This window comes from Octodon degus, unplaced genomic scaffold (genome assembly GCF_000260255.1).
Source record: "Octodon degus isolate 3935 unplaced genomic scaffold, OctDeg1.0 scaffold00027, whole genome shotgun sequence".
NCBI classification, from domain to species: domain Eukaryota; kingdom Metazoa; phylum Chordata; class Mammalia; order Rodentia; family Octodontidae; genus Octodon; species Octodon degus.
Genome location: NW_004524603.1, coordinates 4614385 through 4635854, shown reverse-complemented (window position 1 = coordinate 4635854; position 21470 = coordinate 4614385). Strand labels below are relative to the sequence as shown.

The following is a 21470-nucleotide window of genomic DNA, read 5'->3' as shown; positions in this document are numbered from 1 at the left end:
ATGTTTTTTACAATTAAGCGTATGCATGTATATGGTCTTATCTTTTTCTTACATAAAGGGCAAATTATAAATCTCTTTTCACTTTTGTTCTGCTAATAATATATAATGGAAACCATGCCACATCGACTCAAAATACCGTTTTTTACTACACAGTATTCCTTGCATGAATGTACTACAATTTATTTAAATAGTCAACATATATAGGCACTTAGGTTGCTTCCAATACATTCCAAATTAAGCAATATACCTCAATTCACTATATAGCCCAGATTGGCCTCGAACTCACACCAATCTTCTTGCTTCAGCCTCCCAAAGTGCTGGGATTATAAGCCAGTGCCACCCTACTCAGTTTGTAATTTGTTTTATTTCAACATGCTTCCCTCCAGAATACTAGTACCATTAGGAGATAACTCAGTGGCATAAGTACCTGCCTGGCAAGCACAAGGTCCTCAACTTACTCCCTGGTGCCAGAAGGTGGGGGGAATAGTACCAGTCTGCATCTGTAGCAGAAAGTATGAGTGTAACATATTCGTTAACCAGGTTTCCTCAAAGACTGGTTAATGAATGTGTTACTACACCTTTGAAATTCTGTTAGTAAGACAAAACCTCCTTTCTTAAGGGCAAAGTTCCTAGCTTAATGGCCCATCCTATGCCTATTCAGCAATGGAGAAAACAAAATTACAAAAAACAGCAATAAAATACCCACCCTACCGTATGTAAGTTTTGAGTGACAATCTCATGGGCAGGCAAAGGTTGACACTACTGCCATGATCTCCTTGTAGTCTCAGCAACTACTAGTCCAAGTATATCATTAACATTTAACTAATTTGGGTCTGTGTACTCCCAATGCCTAGCCAGTGAGAAGGAATACAGGTCTTCCTAGCCTCTATATGATTACTCCACCAAGAATAAGTAATAGCTTTAATCTCTACGTAACATTTAAATCTTAACAAGTATTCAAGCAACAAAACTGGTACCTTTTTCCAAAAAGCAAGAGTTAAAAAGTTAAAAGAAAGCAAGCTTCCTTTTAACAGATAGAAAATCTACTTAACAACCTTATATTTGTATATGTATTTATCATCAATTTCTCTATTTGTTAAGTATCATATGAATTTTATTGATTCCTTGATTTCGAGCCTGACACTACAGAGATAGTACTAGCCTTCATTAACTGTCCTCCTTATAGTACCTTCCACTGTCACAAATAATTTAAAAATATTTTTCTTCCCTAAAAATACTAAGGTAAAAATGATGGTTCTTACTGACCCATCACATTCTTCAACTAATCATCTAAGTACAATTAATACTTCTGTTCGTGAATTCTTCTGCTGCAAACAATTTGGTTCACAAACACCAAGTGCTAGGCAACATGTTGGTCTCATCTGCCAAGTCCACACTGAGTAAAAAGCAATGGAGCCACATTCCCCAGAGTCAGGATGAATTTAATCTGTGAACCAAGGCGCTACCATACATTCAAGCTGGGCAATGTACTATTAGGTATTATACTGTTCAAAATTTGATGCCCTACACTTCTGTGTAATGTGTACTTAAAATACTATTTTTGTGTTTTGAGACAGAGTCTCACTGTGTAGTTCAGGATGGCTTTGAACTCACTATGTAATGTAGGCTGGCCTCGAAGTCACAGCAATCACCCTCCCTCAGCCTCTCAAGGGCCGGGAATACAGGCCTGCGTCACCATGCCTAGCAATGTTTAAAATATCGAGCAGAGTTATTCCATACTGTAGACAAAAATGTATCAAATCTTGTCTGTCTTATTTTAAACCTTCACCAAATAAGGTTTAAATTTATTAAGTATACTATATTACAACTGTGTACATGTCAGTCTTGATAAAAAATTTATTTCCTACTTTTATTTTTATACCACAGAAATCATTTAGTAAGTAACTCTTGCAAGTAAACATTGTATTAACTAAAGAAAAGTTATAAAAGTGTTGTTTAAATACTGGTGTCTTGTAACTTACCTCTGTGCTCCCTGAGACAACAGCTTTATCCACGTTCACTAATAATGGTTCTTCTACCTGGCACACGCCCAGCGACCACTCGACACAACGGTGATGAGCCCAGCACGTGCCTCAAAAGGGAAAAGGAACCAATAAGTAGACACCACGACCATGAGTGCAAACACAGGAGTACACACAGTTTCACACCAGTCCCCACTGTGCAGGACACATGGGCACGCTGCCCCTCGCCCCGTGAAGCAGCCTCGCAGGCCGAGCCCCAGCCTGGGACCTGCAACGCCGCCACCAGTCCAGGAGCCTGTTCTCACAGCTGAGCTGACTCGACTGAAAAGCACATGTGGTCAGGCAGTGAGCTCTAAGCAGCCCTCCTGAGGACTCTGATGCACACAAAAGTCTGGGAATTATCCTAGTAGAGATCTTTTCTTCAATAAACACAACTTACTTTGCAGTCATTTTATTTAAAAATCATCATCATTCTCTTATTTGACAAAGGCTAAGTATGGAAGGAAAATGATGACACATAAGGTTCTGCTTCCTCAACACAAGCAGGAGCAGATGCGATTCATAAACAGCCACACAGTCCTTAAATGCTCCACGAGATAACATTTGAGCTACTAGCCACCAAACTGCATTTCAAACATACAATGAGACTTACTTAGAATTCCAACAGCACACAGGAGTGTGAGTTACTATAAGGGAACCCATGTGGTTAAGAACAATCGTTCCCCAACAGTGGGATCCAAACCCCTATGTTTCAAAGTTTAAACCTATTCCTTTAAATTTTCTTCTTTCCTCATTTTCAGGTATCCATGTACTGCTATCTACACCTGAGTAAACACATTTATAGAAATGTCCAGTTCAGTGCTGGCATTGTGCAGATTTTAAATAAGACAGGTAAACATAGCTAGACAATTGTTTTACCCAAAAGGCATAGTTAATACTGATATATTTGATAATGCAATCCTGATTATTTCTACATGAAAAGCATTTATTACTAAGTTGGCAAAGAAGTAAAACTTAAACATCTCCACAGAGAGGCAACTGTCACTGAAGAACGGCCTACCTGCAGCATCAAATAAGGCTTGGACATCAATGGCATCTGGAAGGCCAACCAGACTGAGCTCGTCCCACAGCCTGCCAGCTTGGTCCTCAGTGACTGTCTGGGTGCTGACACTTACATAAGACACCATATTCTGCTGAAGAGCTCGTTCTCTGAAAATAACGTGTGACGAGATAAATGTCTTTGAAAGTGATACCAAGTAGAAAATCACTTCATTTTATAAATATTTAAGTATGATGGATGCACTGCCAAGTCAATCTTAATTAAGCAGAAACTGTGATTGAACTTTTACATCTCTTACTAGGATTGAAGCATAATGCTAATGTGTATGCCATATTCCTGTACACAACCACTAAGTGTCTCTACATCCACAATAAAGAATTAAAATTACAGTTGCAAACTTATTGTTCTACACTCTGACATATTGTTTAAAAATTAATGCATATTCTAGCCAGGAACCGTGTTTTAACACATAAAATTACAATTCCCTTTGGTTACTAAAATGCTTATAGAATGCAGCTTGATCAGAAAAATTTAATATCCTTCACCTAATAGAGAACTGCCACACCAGCGATGGAAATTAATTTTACATAAAGAAAGATTATTTTCCTAGGAAAAAGAAAACCTGCAACACAGTGCACAAAGGGAAGCAGGGGAAATAGAACAGGTCAGCTGTCTTTTTCTTTATGGTCCCTCCCCAAAATCTCAACAGCTGGTTGGTGGCATGATGTTGAAGATGTCTCAATTAAGATTGCACCTCACGAATGAGGAAAAACAAATAGCTACAGAGGGCAAGGGGATTAACGAAGCTAGTGTAACAGTTAAAACTAGAATATAAAAAAGAATGATAAACAACACAATATATGGGAAATTTCCAACTTTCAAATCCTAATACTTGAGGTATTTTTAAGATCATTCAGTAAACAAAGAAGACCATTATAGAAAAACTAATTGTGGGAAATCAGATAGATGGCTACCACTAAAACTTATATTTTCTCCTAATATCATAGTATTTAATCTAAGGATAATTCTGGATTAAATCACTATTGAATATAGATATAACTCACTGCACTTCTGTATGCTGGATATATATCATGATTCCTATTAAGAGAAAATCAGCACAATGACCAGGGTACTAAACTTTTTTATACCTGGAATCATTGAAAGAAAAAAAGTATTAACATATTTCAATAAGTACATTTAAATATCAAACCATATAAAAATCAGTCACTATTTTAGGTTGAGCATTAGAAAAAGATTCAGCATGCTATGCTAACTTTAAATTCTCATTTTTTAAAATTTCCACAATAGAATGAGAACAAATTCTTTTCTATAAATATAATGTCCTAGATTAAAAATTTATTCTTCAGAACTAATCAATGTTACTTTATTGAAATAAAAACTGACAAGAGCTCATCTATAAATATTAATATATTATTTTAGGCGCTGATATTGGATGGGGCAAAGTAAAAACCAATGGAACAGCTAATTAGTCTATTACTATCAGCAATCAATATCTAACCAAAAATTTAAATCACGTTTTAGACTAGTTTGTATGTATACACCATATCAAATACCAGTATCAAACCTAAAGATGACAGCAGTCCAGCTTAGGAAAAGCCAACTGAATTATATACTCAAAACAAACAAACAAAAAAAACCCTTGACTACAGTCTTATATTTAACACAAAAGAGATAACCATTGTAAAAACATCCTTTGTTAAAACTTTCTTTAAAAATAACTAGTTGCTTAAACTTCATTAGTTAACATATTTTATAAATACTTAAAAGTATTACTAAGCTGAATTGACTACCCCTGTATGGTTGCTACGTGTAATTCTCTAATGGGCTTATTATCATTACTTAATAAACAGCACTGAGTATACACAACAATTTTCATTAAGCCAAGATGATTTTTATACAATTTTCTGAGCTCATAAAATTTTTCACTAAAAATTAACTTCACTTAAGCCTAATTCTATTTTCTAGAATAAAACTTCACCTAATTGACACAATTAAAGGTAGAACGTAGAGCAATAACACACAGTCTGTTCAGGTCTATAAAACTTGCAAAGTATTGATGGACATTTTAAGTTTGCTGGACTTTGGGTGTACATACAAGCAACCAACTAATAACAGGTAAGGTTTATATATATGCTTAGGGCAGAGTCTTAAAAATATGTGTCTCCAAATACAGCCCTTTAAGGCTCATTAAATTGTTCTACCTTAAATTCTTTAGAAAGGTGCTTGTTATAGTTTCATTTTCTGAGTCAGGTCTTCAAGGCATTGGCAGCAGTTCAAATCAATCAGCCAATCAAGTAAGTACAGCACAACAATGCTTTAGCGCTCAAATTTGGAGACAAGCCAGACAGGCACAGGAATGATTACATCATCACCCACAAGGAGCAGGGCAGGGCAGCCTTCCAAAATAAATTAATTTGTATACGTCCTTGTCAACAACAGCAAATTCCCTTCTCTTAAATCTACACAAGATAAAACCATACATTAAGATGGTCTTTAACCACCACTATACAAAGTATTTTAAAAGGTTATCAGACAAGAGCTTTTGGTAACAATGTGCTCATGGATATAAATATACATACAGTTATCCAAACATTTTATTTCCTTAAAAAAATACTATTATCTTTAAAAAAGAAATCCTCAGCATATAATTATAGAAAGAAAAGGATAAAGAGAAAAGTGTACTGTATTCTGATTAGAATTTACAGGACAGCTCAATATTCTCCAAAACGAATTAAGAATTTAATTACATGACAAAATAAATAAATGTATCACATGAAAGGTGTAAATAGTGAAAATAATTCTGGGGTTTTTTGGGGGGTCTGTTTTGAGTTTGTTTGTTTTGTTTCTTTGAGTGAAGGTCTTGCGTTATAGGTCAGCCTGGCCTTGTCCTCACTTTATAACCAAACTAGCCTTCAACTCATGATTTTTCTGCTTTAGCCTCCCTAGCACTTGGATTACAGACATAAACTACCATGCATGGTTCTAACAATTCTGGTTTTACTATTATGTTATATTCACACAATTAAAAACTATGCAAAGAGAGGACTTCAGTGGTGGTTATCTTCTACTTATAAATCCCATGCATTCCCTCTCAGCTTACATTTTTAAAAATTTTATTTCAAAGCCTAACTGTTGTCCTTTTTTTTGTTTTGTTTTGTTTTTTAAAGGGCAGAATATATTTATTGGGGGAAAGAAAGCTCCGGTCCTAGACAGAGAAGGAAGGGGGACCCAAGAAGGGTCCCCACCGTCGACTAGTTTTGTAACGTACAGTAAGTTAACAATCTTTTGAAACTAACAAATAAGGGTCAAGGATGTAGTTCAGTAGTACAGTGCCTGCCCAGCAAGCACAAAGTCTCAAATTCATTTTCAGTACCAAAAAGAAATGAATTTTTTAAAAGAAAAAGGAATTTTGAGGCAAGGACTGTTTTAGGATACTAATGAGTTAGGAACTGCTTCATGAATTTGGAAATCATTAGACACTTCAACAGGAAGAACCCTACTTTGTAACAATCAGATGCAGTTTCATGTCACCAACTTAAGTTCAGAACTGCTTACTTTCTCTGTCCTCTTGGTCTCCGTGGAGCCGAGTTCTGCGCGCGTGCATAGGTCCCACTGCTGCTGCCACCGTCACAGTCCTTGTTAGGAGGCGGGCTGCTTCGCCACGGCAAGGTAAATCCAGGCGTTACTCTGAACTGTTTTAGGTCGCCCTGTCCTAAGGAACTTTTTTCCCCACAGTAACAAAAAGCGCAGAGCTGTTCACTGGTAAAAACGAAAAGTGAGGAAGACAGAAGGTAAAAAGCAGCTTTATTCAAGTATTTTAAGTAACGTAATTGGACACTTGTGCTTTACAATTATATCTTCAGTGCAAAGCAAGGCTTTTACAACGTTACTTTCTATAATCTACTGTTGTACCTCAGGAACAATTACGCTCAGTAACAACTACACATTAGCAAGCCTACTTTCCACAGCATTCTGCTTGCTTCTCTGTTTAGGAAGACTGCAGTGCTGCTGACCAAACTCGGGGCTGTCTGCATGGCAGGCGAGGGCCCAAACACAACGCGGCACGTCAGTGTGCACCTGGACAGCTGAGGCAGGAGCATCCCAAGTTCTAGCCCAGCATGGGAAACTTGGAGACTTAGCAAGACCCTCACTCAAAATCTTTTTAAAGCTTTTTCAGATTTTTTTGAAGCATTGGAGACACAGCCTGCCCTGAGTTTAATCCCAGCACCACACACACAAAAACAGTGCTCCATCACTGAGCTACATATACTAAAACTAGATCTCACATCCGGCATGATGTTTTCTAAGTAATAAACATACCAAATTTAGAAATTCTAGTTTACATAAAAATTCTCCTTTAAAAATATGCTAAAGTCGAAGTTTTGATTTAAAATAATACGCAAAATAAAACTAAGTGGGGAAGAAGATGAAGAAGATGAAGTTTAATATCCATCAGGTTGCATGCTGGATCTATAAAGCACAGAAAGACAATTATATTTAAACACCTGATGTCACAGTGCCTTATACACACAGAATTAACCTGTGGGGGAGAATGGGAACTGTGCTATCTGCTCAATTTTTCTGTAAAAGGTGTTACAAAAATTAAAATCTATTACTCTAAAAGAAGAAAACATTAAAGTATTAAAACCCTAAACATACACAATAAAAAACACATTTAGACAAAATTAAAAGCACATTTCCTCTTAGATCTATTTTCTCTTCACAATGTGTTTACTGCCCACACATCCCCCAAATTCTTCTTCTAAGTCTCCACATTCACCTTGGTAATATTTACCCCATCAACCTCAACAGTTTTCATTAGGACATAAATATAATCTACAATCCTCTGAGCTACTCTCTCCAGTTGTAACTATAAACAATAGTTCACTTTCTATTTAAGTATATTAAAATATTCCAAAAATGTACATGTCCATATTATACAGACAACAGTCTGAAAATGTCATATATTAATAGAAATCAATAATAACTTAAAATTTTATTTCCATTTTTTGGGGGGTGGGAGAGCACAGAACTGGGGATTGAACTCAGGTCCTTACACTTGCCAGGAAAGTGCTTATTCCACTAAGCCATCTATCTCCCCAGTCCTACAACTTAAAATTTTCTAAGAATTTGGAAACTAGAAAAAATATAGCAAAGAACCTTCCAGTTGAAATGCAAACCATAGCCAGGCATGGTGGCACACAGCTGTAATCCCAGCCCTGGGAGGCTGAGGCAGGAGGATCATTTCTGGTTTACGACCAGCCTGGGCTACACAGTGAACGTAAGGCCAGCCTTAAGTGCATGGAGAGACTTTGTCTCAAAAAAAAAAACAAAAACAAAACAAGGAAGAAAAAAAGGCAAATCACACAGTACTTGAGATGGGATAATAATGAAAATTTATAGTGAATGTCATCATTATGTACTATTATCATAGTACTGTATTACCATCACAGTACATCTAAAATGTACCAATACAATAAAAGATTTTAAAGAATGAAAATACTAGGGGCCTGGAAGATGGCTCAGTAGGATAAGTGCTTGCCTGGCAAGGGCAAGGGCCTGAGTTCAACCCCCAGTTCCGCAAAAAAAAATGAAAATACTGGGCAACGCACTTGTCTCTCAAGAACTACTTCTGTTCCTCATTCCTATCCCCATTCCTTTTCTTTATTTTCCTACTCTTAATAAGAAAATACAGAATATAAAATTTTTTGAGATGCAGCTCAAGTTTGTAAATCAACAAGAACTTAAATTTATATAATTGATAAATCAAAAAGTTTAGATGCTAATGAACTAAGATTTCCACTAAACGTGAGAAAAAAATTAAGGAAAAAACTGATTATCAATAAAAGAACTATCAGGGCCAGGGATATGGCTCAGTGGAATAAGCGCTTCCCTGGCAAGTGCAAGGGCCTGAGTTCAATCCCCAGTTCCGCCAAAAAAATAAAAAATAAATAAATAAACAAACAAAAGAACCATCAAGGAAAATGATACAACATATAAAGACAAAAAAGAAGATGAACAAAACCAAAAGCTAATTTTTATAAGTATCTTTAGGGGAAAGAACCAGGAAATATACAAATAAAATACACAACGAGGACAAGACACTATACATGCAACAAATGATAAAATAATAAATGGTCATCTCATTATTTCAATACAGTACTAAAGAATAAATACACAAGAGAAAGAAATAAAGGCACCCAGATAAGAAAAAAAGTTAAACTGTCCCTATAAGCTAACAGGATGACTTTATGCAGATACAAAGATATCAGTGTAAAATGTTAGAACTGAAAAATGAATTCAACAAAGCTTAAAGATATAAATAAAAATTAGCATTTTTTTATGTAACAAACTATCCAAAACTTGATAAAAATAATCTCGTTTATAGTACCAACAGTAGGCCGGGGACATGGCTCAGTGGAATACAAGCTTCCCTGGCAAACGCAAGGGCCTGAGTTCAAACCCCCATTCCATCAACAAAAAAAAAAAAAAAAAAGTTTCCTATAGTATCAACAGTAAAATTAAACACTTATGGGAGATTTAATGTGAATGACCAAGGAAATAAAAAGACCTGTATACTGGAACTATAAAGTATTTATGAAGGAACTAAAGAAAGTACAAAAAAAGGAAGATATTCCAGATTCATAAATTGCAGTAGCAGGGCTGGAGAGATGGCTCAGTGGTCTAAAGCACCTACTTGGAACAAGCCTAGCAAAGCACAGGGACCACGGTTAGATCCCCCAGCACCACATGCCAGCCAGCCCCGCCCCCTGATGGGCTGAGCTGGCCACACACACACACACACAAAATAAATGTTTAAAAAAATTTAAAAAAAATAAATTACAGTAGCAATATAAATGACCATAACACTCTAAATATAGATTCAATGCAATTTTCATCAAAATTCCAATGTCATTTTTGACAGAAAAAGGGGGTGGGGAGTCTTCAATTATCACTGAGTCACAAAAGATGCCCAAACAGCCAAAATTATCTTTAGTTTAAAAAAAAAAAAATTTGCTGGCTACAAAACATATTATAAAGTGATTATAATCAAAACAGTGTGGAAAGGGCAAGCGCAATGATGCATGTCTGTAATCCAGTTACTAGGAAGGATGTAGCAGAAGGATTTCAAGTTTGACAGTAGTCCAAGCAAGTTGATGAGATCTTGTCTCAAGTTTTTAAAAAGAAGGCTGGGGCCTTAAAGTAGTCTCCTAGCATGAGGCCCTAGGTACAGGATAGGAAAAAAATAATACACACACACAAACACATCACTGCACCCCACACCACACTAGTGGTCACCTAGCATGAGGCCCTAAGTCCAGGATAAGAACAAAATAAACAAAACAAACACACACACACACCCCACCCCACCCCACCCCACCAACAGGGTACTGGCATAAACATGGACACATCAACCACTGGGACAGGACACAAACCCCAGAAATAAATCTACACATTTACTACCAATTGACTTTTGTCACAGATGGCAGGAACATGCAATGGAGAAATGGCACTCTCTTCAATAAATATTGCTGGGAAAATGAGATAGCCACATGCAGAAGAATGAAACTGAATCCTTGTCTCACAGTGAATTAAAAAATTTCACGCAGAATAGATTAAAGACTTAAAATATATAAGACCTGAAACTAGCCAGATGTGGTGGCACACACCTGTAATACAATCTATTTAGGGGAGCTCATAACTTTTCAAGTTCAAAATCAGGATGGGCAACTTAGTAAGACACTGTCTCAAACAAAAAAACCCTAAAAAACAGGGTGTGCAACTCAGTCATATGATGGCCCTGAGAGTTCAATCTCCAGTGCCCACTCTGCTAAAAACAAAATACCAAGTCAGACAGAAAAATTAAAAATAAAAGCATAACAAGACCAAAAACTACAAATCTACTACTTTTTAAAAAAATGTTCAAATCTCCCAAAAAAAACTACAGTATAATAACAGATATCTGTATGCCCTTCACCTAGACTGACCATAAGTGCTGGATTTCCTAGGCTGAATATGATCCTGGGAGAGGAGGCCTGCCCATTAGCTCGATTGTTTAATTAATTGCTTAAGCAAAGCAATCAGGCGCAGGATACTGTGGTTCGATCCCCAGATCCACAAGCCTTACCAGACCTGCCCATAAGGCATCATGAGTCAGTCAAAAAAAAAAAAGAAAGAAAAGAAAAGAAAAAAAAAAAATTCCTTCTAAAATCCTGAGAGATGGGGCCCTGGCCCTAGCTCAGTTCTTTAAGTGGCTCTTCCACAAAGCAGTCAGGCTCAGGTTGCTGTGGTTCGATCCCCACAACTCAAGGCAGCCAAATCTGCCCTGAAGGCATTCGGAGAAAAAAAAAAAAAAATCCTGAGAGACATGACACTCCAAGACCAGGATAAAACGAGATGGCCAAGGAGGACTCTCTGGGGAGGTCAGTCCTATGGCAGGGAGTAGAGCAAGCCAGAGGGTCTCATACAGACAAGGATGGCGTGTGTCAGAGGGGAGGAGCTGAAAGCAAGGAAGCATGATGAGATACCCCAGTCACCTCATGATCTGCTGAAATGCCAGGGACTTGGTGGTAAAATACAAGAATTCACTTTAAGTGTAACAGACAACTACTGAAGAGAGTACGAATGGAAATCTGCTTCACATTGGAGGATAATTCTTGCAACTGTGCTAAGAACAAACTGGACTGCAGAAAGATAAAGAGAATAAGCAGAAAGACCAGTTAGCTGGAAAGCTTCCAGTGGACAACAGCAACTTCAACCATGACGGTGGGCCAATTAAGACAGAAGGAAGCTGTGCAAGTTATTCTCTCAAGCTGAGCTACAGAATCTATTGGATCAGATATGAGGTATGACAGAAAGAAAGCAAGGATTAACTCCATTTTTTTTTTTTTTTTTTTTTTTTGGTAAAAGCAACTAATAATACTAAGCATTATTTGTTGAAATGGAGAAATCAGGGAGAGAAACAAAGTTGAGGGAGAGGCAGAAGTGGAACCAGGTGCAGTGTTCCACCTGCCCGGAGATGAGGCGCCCTCCACAAATCCAGAGAAAGTTACTAAGCAGCAAGATGGTCCAAGTCTTAGCACAGAAGTCTAGATGTGAGTCTTCTAAAGACATTCATGTCACTGCTGTCAGACTGGAAGAGCCTTTTCCAGGGAGTGAAGAAAAGCGAAACACATACCAGATACCTTGTACGCCAACATGACAAAGGCGAGAAGTATCCACAGAAATCCACAAATGACAAAACGAGAACTGTGCCAAAAGTAAAGCACATACTTTCAGAAGATGAGATTATTCAACAGATTGATATTCACTGATTTATTCATCAGATTATTCATTAGATTGGTAATTCCACTGATTTATTCATGTCTTTCAAGGAGCACTGAGCAGACACAAGACTAAAGTTGAACTAGATTTTAAATGGTATAACATCCAGTTTCCTTTAAGAATGGAGAGAAGGAACAAGAATATACAGAAAAGAATAAAAACAAATTTTATGCTAAGTGCAGTTATTTTTTCAGCCAGAAGTGGCATCCTGCTTGTAGTCTGGGATTCTGGGAGACCCCAAGGACTTCCTAGCAAGTCCACCGCTCCACAGCCACCAAGGGCACAACGCGCTCTTCCCCACTCCACGCAGGTTGAGGCCTCACACTTAAAGCTACTACCAACTGATAAAACCCTACAGCCAACTCACTGCCTTTTTTCCTATTAGCAACCGCCAATCCAGGTCTATCAATTTCCTAACCTGATTTTGGCTTCTACACCAACAGAGATGAGGGAGTTTGCAGATTCCTCAGATGCCGACTGCTGAAGAACAGGGACTGGCTGCTTGCTGCTATCCACTTCTGCTTCGGCATCCTCTTCTGCAGAATGTTCTTTGATTTCTGCTTCAAAATAAAAAAGAAAATTAAAAAAAAATTTGTGTTCATATTAATTATTGGTGAATTTATTTGGAAAGTATTAACAGAAAAAGAATCAACAAATGACAAGACTTTGTTAATGCAGGAAAAGTTATTAAAGACTTTCTGTAATGCAAGAAAAGATAATATTGGCATTGTTCTTTCAGTACTGGAAATGACAAACTACTACAGAACATGACCGGAGCTCCCTCACACCTAAGAACAAGTGACTCAGGGCTTAATTCTCATCGTAACTGTTAAGACTCTTATTTTCAAGATGATACTTAATGGATTTACAGGGAAAAAATTCTTTCAATGTGATTTTTTTTAGTTTCTTCATACTTCATTAATTAAATTGACCATTAATTTTAAATCATTATACATTCTAATTATCAGGCATTATAAAAAGTTAAATATTTTAAAAGAACACACTGTGACATTGTTCTAACTCTCCACACAGAACTCTAGAATCAGATCCCTCATATATACCTAATTCAGAAGAACCTAACTGCTGAAAGGATTTTCAAACACCTCCACCTCAACCACCATCTTTCTCTTTAAATAAAAATATTCTACCAACTCTGGCCTTCAGAATCTATCACCAATGCTCCTGATACAATTCCACATGCTTGGATGAATCCTTCCCTAACCACAAATGTAGTTTTGTACACCTTCCTGCTCTACCTCAACAAATGCAATAAAATCTTACAAGGTTTTCCTCTCCAGATTTCCCTTCTTGTACCACCAAGCATCATGCAATGGCACAAGGAGTAACTGAGCTGTATTACCCTCCCCTGCAACTAACCCTTCCTAATATATACCCAGCCTGCAACTAAGTAACTGTCTTCATCACCACTACAGAATGCAACAGAATTGATGATCTAAGAGCCTCTAGCAAGTCCTCAAATGCCCTCAGAATTCCTTTTACGCTGGACTCTTCAAATTTTAACACACAGGGAGATACAATGGATCAATACAGGAGCTGGGAGTCCTAAAGACCTGATCACACGTACCAATTTGCCCATCCACTGGCTATTCAACAATACACAAAGTCATCTCTGTTTGCTCACCTAAAAATTTAAAAACTAACATCTTATATCTCTTGGTCAGTAATGAATAATAAGCCGCGTGACATCTGTCTCTGTAGCTGATTCCTTCAGACCCCTGCATGAAAGTGCAGCGCCTATGTGTCTCTATACTTCTCTGCAGCGGCCTGCCCTGGACTTAGGACCTTCACGTCCACAACTGAGCACCAACTCCTCTCCTCCACTCTGTAGGATTTTTCAATATTCACAAGATACGTCTAACAGTTGGACCCTCCGTTCCACACTAAACCTCATCTGTTATCTCTCATATCAGCACTTCAATCTGACATCCCTGTTTGCAAATATCTTCTAAATTCAAAAAAATTTCGAAGCATTATGCAAAAAATGAACAATTTTGATAACAACTGTGTAGTAAGAAAAACTGCAAGTAACTGTAAACCACACTGAATACAATTCATAGTGACAGGAGGCATCAGACAGGCAGTCTGGCTTACGCATGCTTCCTTCCTCTTCTTTTTTTTTTTTAATTTTATTTATTTGTGTGTGTGTGTGTGTGTGTGTGTGTGTCCAGCTCAGCCCACCAGGGGGCGGGGCTGGCTGGCATGTGGTGCTGGGGGATCAAACCACGGTCCCTGTGCTCCGCTAAACTTGCTCTAAGTAGGTGCTTTAGACCACTGAGCCATCTCACCAGCCCTTCCTTCCTCTTCTTTAAAGGGCAAGAGCAAAGTTGGCCACAAGCGGGGCAGGCGGCACGTGCTGGAACCCCCCACACTGAGGCTGAGAGGTGAGGGTCATATGTTTCAGGGAGCCTGAATTACACACAAGGTAAAACTCATATACACAAAAATGAGAAGGTGACTATAAACTGTCTCTGGGGAAGCACAGTAATCAAAGTGTCCCGTCTACCCATAAACAAAATTGATTCGGAGTAACCAGAGACAATTCTACAAATTTAAGTTTAATAACAAAAAGGGACAAAACAACTTGGAAATCTTACAATGAACTTTACATTTGTATCAGCAAAAGATGCCATAAACAAAATGAATAACACACACGAGAGAAAACCCATGCAATTTTCTATCTCCAAAAAGCTATTCAAATTAGAATATAAGAACATTTTTAGGGGGCAGGGAGATGGCTCAGTAGAATAATCACTTGCATGGCAAGCGCAAGGACCTGAGTTCAATCCCCGGTTCTGCCAAAAAAAAAGAACGTTTTTACAGATTAACATAAGGCACATAAGCCTATAGAAAACAGCTATAGATAAAGCCATACTGTCCTTCCTCTACACTGTTAAAATCTTAACAGGGCTCATATTCGGCTCAGCCAGAGACTATGTCCCAAACTTCGTAGCAGTTAAGCATGGCAAGTTTTCACCATTACAGTATGACAAGAAGCAACCCATAACATTCACATCACTTAAAAGGAAATGATCTGCTCTTGGCTAACACAGGTTCCCTTTTTCTATGGGGCTGAAATGGACCTAACAGCCACCTGCTGCAATGCTGCCAAAGGAGCAGCATTCCAGAGGAGAGCAAAGAAGACAGAAGAAACCTAGGAGCTTTAACAACCAAACTCAGCAAAGACTCAGAAGCCTTGGCTTCTCACTGTGACCACCAGGGCAACATGAAACTCTGAAGTTAGAACTTTCTCATTAGAGACAAGCAGCTTCTCCAAACATCCTGGGACACAGGGCCTGAACCACCTCCTTCTCCTTGCACCCTATCCCTCCCCCACCAAAAAAAAGAAAAGAAAAATCGCAAATTGCTTTCAACTAAGCAGAAAGAAGTATGAGAATGGAGTCGTTCCTCTCTTACCCTCCAAAGTTAACCCTATGCAGTAGTGATAAGAGACTGACACCTCTTCAGGTAGATAGCTCTGCAATTAGGGTTTCCTGAAACTTGGGGGAGGGGGTCAAGCAGTAGAGACATTATTTACTTTTACGGAAAGGGATCAAGACTAGCTCTGATGCACAAATAATCAGGCTGGCTTTCAGAGCTCAACCTGTCCTCTCTTCTCCTGTACTACTGCTACGGGCACTGCCCATGATCCTAACTTTCAATCTGCTAAAGAAACAACAGGGATTAATCAGTTTCAGTTATGTATTTGGTTTGGATTCTGCTGTTGTAACTTTTTAAAATCTTTAATGAATAAGAATCTTGCAATTATTTCAGTAGCAATTCCATCCATAAAACATAAATGGGCTCAATAAACATATAAAGCTATATATAATAATAGAACCTATCTTTAACTGTCACTCTGCATTTGATAAGAGTAAATCAGTCTTTGCTATCTGTCAGAGCTGAAGTAGGACAATTCAACTGCTGCTACTACAGACAAAAGGCTACTGGAGTCTGGCATCAAACTGTGACAGACACTGCTCCTGTCGGAAATGGGCAAGCAGCAAACAGTGAAAGACGCTCTGCGTGAATAACCGTGAGCCCAGGATAACTGAAGGACCCAGAACCCCAGATGCTAGCACCTTGTTACCTGTAATTTTAACACTAAAAAGGGACAAATCCTATCTGACATTCTGTCCAAAAGAAACCAGCCATTCAACTAATAAAATAGTGTAGCTTGGCTACCCTGCTACTCTGTAGACTTTTTGTCTTACATAAGTTCTATTCTTTCAAACTGCCAGCAAATTTCTAGAAATTAGAGCACTTTCTACAATATCATTTTTCATTATAGTTTTGTTTGGTATCAATTTTCAATGTCTTTCTGTTGAATTTGTCCTAAAATACAGGCAATGCTAATAGGTCACAAAATGCGCTAAAGCCAGAAGGTAGAGACCACCCCATCACCACCAGTGGGGGAGGAATGTGTAAAGGATGGGAGGTCAGGGGTAAACAGAATTTTTACCCACAGATGCTACCTGTAGTTAAGCCCTGTAACCACTAGGTGGCACATGTGGAGCAGCAAATATACTACTAAAACACTTAATTGCCCCTAAGAAAATTCCCAAGAAAACCTGAAGATACTCTGTGTACATCATTAAACATCATGTATGTAGCAGATATATCATGGGAGATACAAAGATAAGTTACATCTAGTTTATGCCCTCAAATAATATCATTACATGGCTTCTTAGTCCTTCTATTTTCCAACTACCAAGACTCTTACTTAATCCAAAATAGTGAGTGCTACAAGAGAAAGTTTAGCTTAACAGCAAAACTACTTATTATATTAAAATCAAAGGCTCTAAATCTTATATTCCAGAATTTGCTTTTTAGCTCAATCCAGATGAGCACAAATGGGCCCTTATCACATTAACTGTTCAAACACAGACAATTCCACCTAGTATAAATTTTTGGAGTCAGAAGAGTAATAATGCATGAAGCCCATTCGAATAGTCCAAAGCCTTCAGTAATGGCTGTTACCCTATCTACACCTGCACAAGACCCTGTGTATTCACAAGCCTGTACACTTATCAAATGAGAGCAGGCCAGGAGGGAAGGGCACTACAGAATGAGCCAGGTCTCTTCCCCACAATCAACCCAGACTCTGCCATTGAGCTATACCGACCCCCAGACCAATATCTAACTCTTGGGGTCAAACCACAAATACTCAAGCATATTTTGAGATGAAAACAGAATGTGTGTTTATTGCCTCCAGGCTCTGAATGATATCAAACAAAATTTCAGGTAACTTGCATCCATTGCACATTGTTAACAAAATGGTTCAGGGTCCGTACCATTAACGGATCTCTCAGGAAGATGAAAAATGGTAATGGCATGACGCAGTAGCTGACATCCCAGACCCAGGCACAGGGTGTGAGGGAGTTAAGGAAAAAGGCAGAGAGCGTGACTCAAATAGGATTCAGAAAAGTATTAGAAGAACAGTCAAAATGAAAAAGAAACAGAAATTGCCTGACCCTATGACATACTGTCCCCATTTAAAAGGTAAGCAAGATAAAAGTCCAAAAATTAAGCTCAAAACACATAGCTAACAGGGAAAAAGCTGAAATTTAAGATAGACAGAGAGATAAACAGATAGATAAAAGCTGAAATTTAAAATAGATAAATAAGAGACAGACACAGCTAAAGATGAAAACTCATCTTGGTTTTAGTAAGCATGAGTATTTCAAACAGGGTCTGTGTAGTTAGAATGACCTTAAACATACTATGTAGACCAGACTGGCCTCAAAAATATTTTTTCTTCAAAATAATCTCCTTTAAAAAAAAAAAAATCTCCTTTTTAGCTTTAATTATATTTATCTTTCACTAAGATATTTTTTCCAATTATTTAATATTTTTGATCTTTTGGAGACGAGGTAGCACAATGCAGCCCAGGCTGACCTCCAACTCACAGCAATCCTACTAGCTCAACCTCCTCAGTGCTAGGATCGCAGGCAGGCACCACCACACCCCTTCTTCTCTATTTTTTAGAACTACTGAGTAAGATTACAAAGAGAAGAGCATTTATCTCACATTCAAGTTCATGGAAATAAAACATTTTGATTTGGGCAACAAATGAATTATTCCCTTCAAAAGCTAAATAATTCCTTAAAAGGACTATAGATATCCTACAAAAGTATTCATTAAACTCACAAATTAGCATAATAGACTAAGATGGCAAAAAATTTCCAAAGTTTAAGTATGGCTTCGCTTACCAATACATAACACATTCCTTAAACTATCCTGATCCAAATGCATTTTTAAAATTTATTCAGGAGCTCCAGCATCTTGAAAGGAGAAATTACATCTTTATATTTACTTAGCTCTAATTTTTATTAATTTCTAAATTTTAAAATCCTAAGAAATTAAGATTATGAGCAACAAGCACAATGGTGTTACCAATGCTACCACTCTGTCATCACAGAAACTGTAGATATTTTCTTGTTTTGTTCTTTTTTTTTTTTTTTTTTCCAGAACCGGGATTGAACTCACTCAGGCCCTTGCACTTGCCAGGGAAGCGCTTATTCCACTGAACCATCTCCCCGGCCCCTGTAGATATTTTCTTATCACTTCAGTTGTTACAGATATCCTAAAATATCATTTGCCCTAATCAATTCAAAATCATAGCAGTTACTGATTTTGTGGCTAGGTCTTATAATTTAAGTATAGATCTTCATAGTTCTATATATTCCTACTCACTTAAAATCATTACTTGGAAAGGAGTCCATGAATTTCAGACTACCAAAAGGTTCATGACTTAACAATGGTTAAAGATACCTTTCAGTGTAAACGCCAAAAGACACTTCACCTCCACGGAGGTGTGCTTGTGTGTGCGTGCTCGCTCTCGCTCTCTCTCTCTCTCTCTCTCTAAACATTATACTTTACAAACCAGAAAATAATTTTCAATAATTATTTAGTGAGATAATGTTTTATTTACACATATAACCAAAGTCATCTTCTTTAGAAAGACACAAACAATGGCAAAAACCCAGAAGAGTGGTACACACCTACAATTCAGCACGGGGGACGAAAGTGTAAGGGCTTCAAATTCAAGATCAGCATGAGAATTAGACAGATGACAGGCAGGCAGACAGGCGAGAGACAGACACAGAGACAGACAGACAGGACAGGCGGGGTGGGGACGACAGACAGGACTGAGGATGGAGCTAGTGAAGATGACTCTGGACCCAATCTTCAGTATCACTAAAAAAGAAGCAACTGGGAGGATTCCAGATCAAGCCCAGCTTTGCCAATTTGGAAAGACGCTGTCTTAAAACTAAATAAAATAATAAAGAGGGGCTGGAGATGTGACTCACCAGTAGAATACCCCTGCTCAATCCCTAACCTGGGAGTGGGAGGGCACAAAACTGTGAAGCGCTGGTTTGCTTTGGATGCTACCATGGTTACAGGTGACTTCTTCTTTTAACCCAAGTTCTAAACTCCCTATAAATATGCTGCTGATGCAGGATCTCACTCCGCAGCTTGCACTCGCAATGCTCCTGTTGCAGCCTCCTCAGCACTGGAATTACAAGCACGAACCACCACGCCTAGTTTCAGGGCAAGCATGGCATGCAGTACCGGAGACTGAGCCCAGAGATAGTCCCACTGCTATAATTTTTAATGTAATTAATATGTGAGGGGTTTTTTGAAGCAAACACAACAGTCTTAAGAATAAGAGGAAATGTAGGTGTAGTGGCACATGCCTATAATCCCTGCAGTCTGGGACACTGAGGCAAGACAATCACCAAGTTCAAGTTTAGCCAAGACAATTCAGTGATTTAGCAAGAAAGATCCTGTACTGGTCAGGGAGATAGCTCGGCAGTCTAAGCACCTGCCTGCAAAGCACAAGGACCTGGGTTCAATCCCCACTATCGCATGCCTGAAGGCCCCACCCCGGAATAAGCCAGTCACGGAAACAGGGCATGCTGGCACATGCGTGTAATCGTGAAGGTCCTGGTTAACCCCTCTAGTATCACTAAAAGTTAAGAAGGAAGGAGAATCACCATGAGTTTGCATCCAACCTGGGCTACATAGTGAGTTTAAGGCCAGCCTCAACGGCACAGCAAGACCCTATCTCCAAAAAAATGAAAAAGTAATTATTAGAGGTCAACTGCTCAGTAGACAATCTACTTACTTGCTACCAGTATTTCCTACATGATTTTTTCAATGTTTTAATGGCTTTTGCAATGAATAAAAGTAAAATACATAAAACAAATTTCAACATGTATCTTTACCACATAACAGTCACTTATATCCATATGCATCTTCTGGCACTTTACTGGAGCCTAAACCACCTATAAGTGGAACTACTTGGAGGTTCTGGCCCCACCTGGATGTCAGCTGGACAGTAACAAGGAGTGACCAGCTGATGGCAGAAGAGTAGAAGTGCCAGTAGCCAAGCCTAAATTTCTGATCCACAAAACTGACCTGTTTCTGCTCTTTGAAGCTATTATGTTTCATAGTAGCTTGTTAAGGAGCAATACATCATCACTGAACATTTCTTTTTACACTGTTTGAAAATTACGTTATCACTAATCAAAGACCGAACACTTACACGTTTTCTTCTACCTCCTCACTCCAGAACCTAAACTTCTAAAGCAGTCACTAACTCAACAATGACATTAACTATGAAAGAAAACAGCGCAGGAGGATTTAGACACAGGCTAGAAGTGACTCAACATGATTTCACAAGAACTCAACTACCAAAACTAATCTGCTGGGCCCCACAGGAGGACCCAGAACTAAAATTCCAATGTGTGTGTCCAGAAGGTAGAATGACAAAGCCATGTGTCAGACAGCACCGTTATCCAGCACAACTATAGAAAATAAAATGCTAAAATCTACTGGAAAAAAGCCTCAAATTTTAAGAAAATGGCAAAAAAGCCAGACCTGATGGCATATACCTATAATGCCAGCACCTGGGAAGCTGAGGCAGAAGGATCGCCACAAAGTCAATGTCAGCTTATGTGAGAGTGAGTTCAAGGCCAGTCTGAACTACACAGTTAAAACCCTATCTCAAAAAGAGAGAGAGAGAGAGAGAGAGAGAGAGAGAGAGAGAGAGAGAGAGA

The 21470-nt window shown here is 38.3% G+C and overlaps 1 protein-coding gene across 3 annotated transcripts in view; it reads right to left on the bottom strand.

Moving 5' to 3' along the window:
* Window positions 1–21470, bottom strand: part of Kmt2c (lysine methyltransferase 2C) — a 300385-nt gene that overhangs the window by 152322 nt on the left and 126593 nt on the right. For 2 of the 3 annotated variants that reach the window (XM_023712855.1, XM_023712854.1), the window contains exons 3-6: window positions 12806–12947; window positions 6619–6822; window positions 3043–3191; window positions 1983–2092 (exon numbers count right to left, since the gene is read on the bottom strand). In XM_023712855.1, coding sequence (XP_023568623.1) covers window positions 1983–2092; window positions 3043–3191; window positions 6619–6822; window positions 12806–12947 — 605 coding nt within the window. The remainder of the gene's footprint in view (window positions 1–1982; window positions 2093–3042; window positions 3192–6618; window positions 6823–12805; window positions 12948–21470) is intronic. The other variant, XM_023712856.1, reaches the window with a different exon arrangement.